The sequence below is a fragment of the Nannospalax galili genome, unplaced genomic scaffold (assembly GCF_000622305.1).
Source record: "Nannospalax galili isolate Female #2095 unplaced genomic scaffold, S.galili_v1.0 scaffold204, whole genome shotgun sequence".
NCBI classification, from domain to species: Eukaryota; Metazoa; Chordata; class Mammalia; order Rodentia; family Spalacidae; genus Nannospalax; species Nannospalax galili.
Genome location: NW_008350959.1, coordinates 164,757 through 171,998, shown reverse-complemented (window position 1 = coordinate 171,998; position 7,242 = coordinate 164,757). Strand labels below are relative to the sequence as shown.

The 7,242-nt window shown below is 41.4% G+C and overlaps 1 protein-coding gene across 1 annotated transcript in view; it reads right to left on the bottom strand.

Moving 5' to 3' along the window:
- Gfpt1 (glutamine--fructose-6-phosphate transaminase 1) overlaps positions 1 to 7,242 on the bottom strand; it is a 58,262-nt gene that overhangs the window by 26,101 nt on the left and 24,919 nt on the right. Inside the window, exons 11-12 of the mRNA XM_008848058.2 lie at positions 5,828 to 5,923; positions 65 to 162 (exon numbers count right to left, since the gene is read on the bottom strand). Of these exons, the coding sequence (XP_008846280.1) occupies positions 65 to 162; positions 5,828 to 5,923 (194 nt within the window). The remainder of the gene's footprint in view (positions 1 to 64; positions 163 to 5,827; positions 5,924 to 7,242) is intronic.

Sequence of the window (7,242 nt, the reverse complement as noted above, 5' to 3'; positions counted from 1 at the left end):
ATTAAAAAAAAATAAAGTTTTGTAAAAATAAGTAAATAAAATAAAAAGTTAAGAGGCTACTTACTGCTACACCAGCATGGTAACTTGTTCCACAAGCAATAAGAATCAAACGCCGACACCTCTGGATCTCTTTAATGTGATCTTTCAAACCTCCCAAATTCACTAAAACAAAAGTTTGTGCATATACTTATTTAGAAAAGAACCATATAAAATAGGCAATCAAAATTCATTGTCTACTTGAGAAATATTACTATTTTAAGCAATTCACATTCCTTTTCAGAAGAACACCAGTATTAGTTATGTAAGTTAATAGCTCACAGCTTAATTGGGCCTTCATCAAACTTGCACTAACCTTACCCCCTACAATGCTCTATATAGGCATTGGCTACATTCTGGTTTTGGTCATTTTTACATTCCTCTCTGAAGACTAAAAGATACCACAAAACCTGAACTATAGGGACACACACAGCAAATACAGCTGGATTTGGGGAGAAGCTGATAATGGGAATAAGGAAGTTTCTGGAGTGAAAGAACTGTCCTATGCCTTGACTCTGTAGATATCAGGATTGACAATGCTCATAGACAGATTTGTCAAAACCCAGAATTTTATTAGGAAGCTGAGGCAGCAGAGTCATTTGAAAAAGTTAGTCTGGGCAACTTAGCAAGATCCTGTCTCAGAAAAAAAAAATAAACAGAATTTTACATTAAGAATGATTATTTTGAGCCAGGTGTGGTGGAGCACACCTTTAATCCCAATCCCAACACTCAGGAGGCAGAGGGTCTACATAGCAAGTTCCAGGCCAACTGGGGCTACATGAAGACCCTGTCTTTGAAAAAAAAAAAAAAAAAAAAGATTTGGGGCTTGAGAGATTGCTCAGGACTTGGAGCACTTAATGCTCTTGCAGAGGACCAAGGTTCCGTTTCCAGCATCCACATGGTAGCTCACAATCACCTGTTATTCCAGTTCCAGGGAATCTAAACATCCTCTTCTGGCTTCCATGGACACCAGGCATGTACATGTTACATACATATACATGCAGACAAACACTCATACACATAAAACCAAATTACCTGAGTTCTGCCCCAGGTCCCACATAATGGAACAAGAGAACCAACTCCTGCCTGCCAAGTTGCCCTCTGACCTCCACATGCACACCATTGCATGTACACCCAACCCACACCCACGTATAATAAATCAATGTAAGAAAAAAAGAAATTTGGGCTAGAGAGACTGCTGAGTGGTTAAGAGCACTGGTGAAGAGCTGGGGTTCAGTTCCCAGCATGTCCATCTTCCACATCCCTCCACTGAAATCCCTATAGACCAGCATCTCTCTGAGGAAGACAGCAACATTCTCTCCTCTCTTCTGCCCTCAGTATCCTAGAGTTTGTTCTCCACACACGCCAGAATGATCTTTCACAGTGAACTTTAAAGAATAAAAATCTGATCTTGAAATTCTCCTTGAAAAAGGTGAGAGTGTCCTCTTTTACTTTCTCTGTAGTTTTTATGTGTTCTTCAGTGTGTGTCTTTTTTTTTAATGGATCTTTCTACATAGACTAGTTTTCTACCTGGGGGAAAGTATCATTCAACATTCATTCAATTGCTCACCTAGACTTTTGAGCACCTCTAGGTGACTATCCTGGTCAAGACCTAAGTGACTGTCAGACCTCCATACTGATAGCTTAGGGCCCAACTGAGGAAGATGTGTCTCCTTGAGGGCATTGTCTACCTGTGGTCTCACCCTTGATTACCTTCCTCTGCTCCTGTTCTCTTTATCTACTCACTCTTTCTCTATCTTAATTGTACTATAAAACCAAGGTGCATGTTTGACTTTTTATTTTATTCAATGACTTTATACTCTGTTTTACTGAATAGCAAAGCCAGGAGTGCATGCCTATGATCCCAGCACTTAGAAGGCTGAGACAATAGGATTGTGAGTTTGAGGCCAACTTGAGTTACATAGTGAGTTCCAGGCCAACCTGACTACAAAGTAACATTGCCTCAAAGCCAAATAATCAACAAGCAAACAAACATAAGCAGTGGTTAAAATGTTTGCTGTATAAGCATGGGGATCTGAATTTGAATCTCCAGCACTCATGTAAAAAACTGGGTGCAACAGTAGGTGCCTGCAATTCCAGTGCTAGGAAGCTGGAGACAGGCAGATTCCTGGGACTCACTGGTCAGCCAGCCTAGGCAAATCAGTGACCTCCAGGTTCAGTGAGAGACTGTTTCAAAAACATAAGGTAGATGAAATATACAAAAGCTCAATAAAAAAATACACACACACACACACACACACACACACACACAGTGGAGAGTGACTGAGGAACACACCCAATGTTAACCTCTGGTCTCCACATGCATACATATCAAACACCACATTACACACCAGCAAAGTAGAAACAAAATAAATCAACCACAAAAAGAGTTTCTGGTTTCCCAAATGACAGAATATAATCCACACTAATACTTTTTGGGGCTGGAGAGATGGCTCAGGGGTTAAAAGCACTGATGCTCTTGCAGAGGACCCAGGTTCAATTCCCAGCACCCACATGGTGGCTATGAACAGTCCTTAACTCCAGTTCCAGGGGAATCTGAAGCCCTCTCCTGACCTCCAAGGCACTGCATGACATGGGTACACTCACATACATGCAGGCAATACACTCATGCACATATAAAATATAAATAAAATGTTTTTAAAAATATAATCACTACTACTTTTTAAAAACTTTATTTTTATGTGTATGAGTGTTTTTCTTGCACGTATGTAAGTACACCCATGTCATTCAATGCCCTCAGAGGACAGAAGAGGGTATTAGATCCCCTGGAATTGGACCTATAGACAGCTATTAATCGCCATGTGGGTACTGGGATTCAAATCCAGGTCCTCTGTAAGAGCAGCCAGTGCTCTTAATTGATGAGCCAACTTTCCAGTCCATATGGAGACTACTTCTTATGGCTTTCGAGTCCCATGTGACCATCACCTGGTTCATTCTAACCAAAAGGGTCTCCTGTGCTTGCTACTAGATCAAGCTGCTACATATCAGACCACAATGTTTCCATAGCACATGCTGTAAAGGTTTGGGAAGGGAAACACACAATACATTAGTAAAATGTCATTTGCCTAATTCTTTATTTTCTATGATTAAAAAAAAAAAATGTCACGTGTTGTATGAACTCACTGAGAAGCTAGGTCTGGAAGTGGGTTTGCCTCCCCCGACTTCAGACCCAAACATGTTTGACTCAAAGTGTCCTCCAAGGATGGGCTGGCCCCTCTAACTCTGTGACAGGGAGGGAAGAAAACAGCAAAACAGCTCAAGAGTAAAAACACTGTGTGGATGCCCCTGAGAACAGCCGGAAGGTAAACCATTTCCAGTGGGTGTTACTATTGCTTATCCCATGATATAGAAGTGCCTGTAAGGGGGAAAGAGAAGCTGGAAATTCAGCCATGGGAAGCTCTTCAATGAGCGAAAGCTTAGTTGGGAACTCCAGCTGACTGCCTCAACTTCCCCAGATGGTTTCTGCTAGACGCTGTGAGTCCCAATTTGATGATGTTTTCTCTATTTGTTAATTGTTCTTTTACTTGGAAGCCTTACTGGAGGGGACACTCTGCTTTGCCTAGGACACTCTCAATGGGGAATTCCAGCTGACTGCCTTCAAGGGGCTTCCTTAGTAAATTTCTGCTGGATAACTTTGAGCATCCAATTTGATGTTTTGCTATCTATCTTGCCATTTACCTATATTCCTATCTATCTATAGAAATCAGTCTGTCTTTTTCTATTTATTCTTTTACTTTGCACTGCTATATACTTACTAATTCAAAACCAAAAATATGGCTAAAAAACAGGAAACAAGGGCTGAAGCTAGGGTGGGGTCATGCAAAAGAAAGCTAGATATAAAGCAGACAGAATACTAGAGAGGTTAGGAGTACAGATGATCACCAAGACAACTGAGAGGTTAAGATGACATTAGCTGGATACCATGTTACTTAAACTTAGTCCTAGAAAATTCCTTGGTGGTTTTTAAGGTAGTTCTAGGAATCCTCCAAGGTCTAAAATGGCTTTTATATGGGTGTATAAAACAGATTCTGTGTAGTAGCCCAGGCTGGCCTCAATCCATTGATGTTCCTGCCTCAGCCTTCCAAGCATGTGCCATCAAATCTGGTTTGCTAATGCTTTTGAGAGAAGTCTAGATCTGAAACACAAGCCAATAACTACCAGAAATGGCAAGAATACTTAAGGAAGGTGGAGTACTCTGGAACATCACTGGAACAAATGGAGACAATTACTTAACAATATGACCTTTTGCAAGACATTCAAACTGAGAGCACAATAAGACTCTAGTTTTATCCTCAGGATGGGCCTTGGGAACACAGGATGACACAACAGGGACAGGGATAAAGGTACACCATGAAGTGTTCAAAGTTTGTCTCATTCTCTTCCCTTCACAAATCTTTTTCCTGACCTTAAATCCATATATACCTAAAAATAGTGGTATTTTCTGTGTCTCTTAGGTCTCCCCTTTCACAGACGGATATGGATTTTTCATTTCCCTGCTCCTGCTATCCCATGGCTCCTTCCCTCCTCCTCTTTTTGTTGTGTCCCAGACAGAACAACAACCTACTAATAAGTGCAGTCCAGGCTCTCACTCCTCCTTCACACTGGACACTGGCCCCCAGTTCACCTTAGTAAAGCTCCAAAAAATGGCCCTGGTAACCCAGTCTTTGAGGGCTCTGCAGCTTCTATAACAATAAGCACTCAACTGCCCCCACTAGCAATTCCTTTCACCTTCTTTCCTAGATTTCCTTTTATATCTCTTCAAGTAATAGATCTGGGACACACACTATAGGTTATACTATGAGTAGTTTCCTGATGGTTTTCACACTGACACCTTAGCTACTGCTCTTCTGAGTGCTGCCACTTGACCCCATCCTATTTACACCTTTTAAACACATACCCTCTTACTTCATGAGGCTTTCCCTTATACCAACACCCTTTTCCACAAATAGCGACTCATTCTCTATATTTCCTAAATTCAACATTAAACTTTAAGCATTTGAACATTAACCTGTGTTTCTAATGCTATGAATTATAATTTACTTTTCTTTAAACTGTTAATTATATATTACCCCCCTTATACATTATTAGAACTTTGAGGGCAAGATTATTCCAAATACTTTCCTCCTGTCTGAGATGAGTTGGAGACTAAAAATCTATGGTCGTAAGATGTCTATGAACTCCTATGATATATGTTCTAGAGACCAGTACTGAATTCTGACTTCTACCTTAAACATGGAGGAGGGGACAGGCATCATGAAAAACCTCTGGATAAGTTTATACTTTTGCTCAGTTATGAAAGAAACCTATCCTGGCAGATACATGTAATCTTCCCATCAAACAAAATAGGTCTATTTCATTTCAAAAGCCACAGTGTCCAGGATATGCCTATAACTGTCCCTGACAGTCATAGCAGGTACCCAGTATGTGACACTTACTCTCTTAACTGTTTTTAAGTGTACCATTCTGTAGCATTACACACATCCACACTGTGAGGTTCCCGTCGCCATTCTCCCACTCCAGAACTTTTCATTATCCCTGGGAGAAAACTATAAAATGATGACTCCCTACTTCTCCCCCAGCACCTGGTACTGTTAACCCACTTTCTGTCTCTATGAATCTGACTATTCTAGTTCTGTAGTGAGGCGGAATCACACCCTGATGTCTGGCAGTTATAGCTGTTCCATAAGGCTATATAAAGGACAATAAATGACTATGTTGCTAAGGGTACCCCCATGAAGAACTGAAATGAAGAAGTAGTAAATGTCATTACCAGTATAGTCGTCAAAGTTGACTCTTCCTCTCATTGTATTCACAACAGATTCTGGCTGCTCAAAAATTTCCTTCTGCATAAATGAACTAAAATTGCCTACAAAATCAGAATTTATATAATTAAAACAACAGTTAATAAGCCAAAGAACAAATTTGTACACAACTGAATCATCTCTTTTAATATAATCTTGATAAATGAAAAAGATTACACAACAGAAAACGATATTCATATCTGACTTCCTGAAAGACTGGATGAGTATATTTTACTCTACATGAAAAAAAAATGAATAAGAAGGAAAATCACTTTATTTACTTTGTAGCTAAAATGCAGAGTTATAGAAAAACAGAATTTTTTGAGTCAGATTTAGGTTAATTCCTAGTTATCCTTTACTATCTTAACTGGGAAAATTCCTGACTCTGTAAATAAGAGCAGTTACTTCCTGGTGTGGACTATAGTGTGGATCACACAGTAAGGAACTCTGCAGAAACTAGTTAGACAGTAAATGTTAGCTTTTATTTCTACTACAACCCAATCAGAAAGGAGAATAAAAATCCTAACTGTAACAGTTAATAGCAGTACACCTTAATGAGGGCACACTAATGCCAGATCCTCAACAAAAATCTTAATGAGGTAGATTATATTATCCTCATTCTAACAAGAAAACTAGAGCACAGGGGAAAAAAGAGAGAGAGAGAGAGAGAGAGAGAGAGAGAGAGAGAGAACCTCAGGCACCTCCCGCCTTGCCAAGTGTTCAACCTTTTCTTCTCGGGTGCCTGGGCACACAGGGGTGAATCACGAAAGTCGTGTGGCCTGCACCAGGCGCCTACAACCCGCGGTACAGTGCGTTTCTGGTGCTCACTGCCTACCGCAGACACATCAAGCTTCGTGCCCCTGGAACTGCGAGTCATAGCCACCTCCGGGACTCTGCGCTATCACCGTATCATCCACATCAATGAAGTAGGTAGGTTCCAGGGGAATGGAGAGACATGGGGTAGGGGCTCGAAAACTCAGGCTTCCTCCGTCTGATCCACCTCACTTTGCTTTTGGCAGTGCTCTTGGACGCCCCCACAGGGCTGCTGGCACGACGGGCTGAGGAAGGCAGCCACGTGGTGCTGCGCTGGCTGCCACCTCCTGGGGCACCGATGACCACCCATATCCGATATGAGGTGGATGTGTCCGCAGGCAACGGTGCAGGGGGAGTGCAGAGGGTAAGACTCCCGGAAGACCACCCACCCGGCCTCCTTAAATCTGGCCTAGATGGTCATCCCAGCCTTTTCCAGTGTCCCAGTTCAGTTCCCTCCCCTGGTGCCCAACATCCTATTTACTAATTATTTTATTATTATTATTATTTTATTATTTTGGAAAAGGTCTCCCTGTAGTGCAGGCTGACCTGGAACTCTGTACACCAGGCTGGA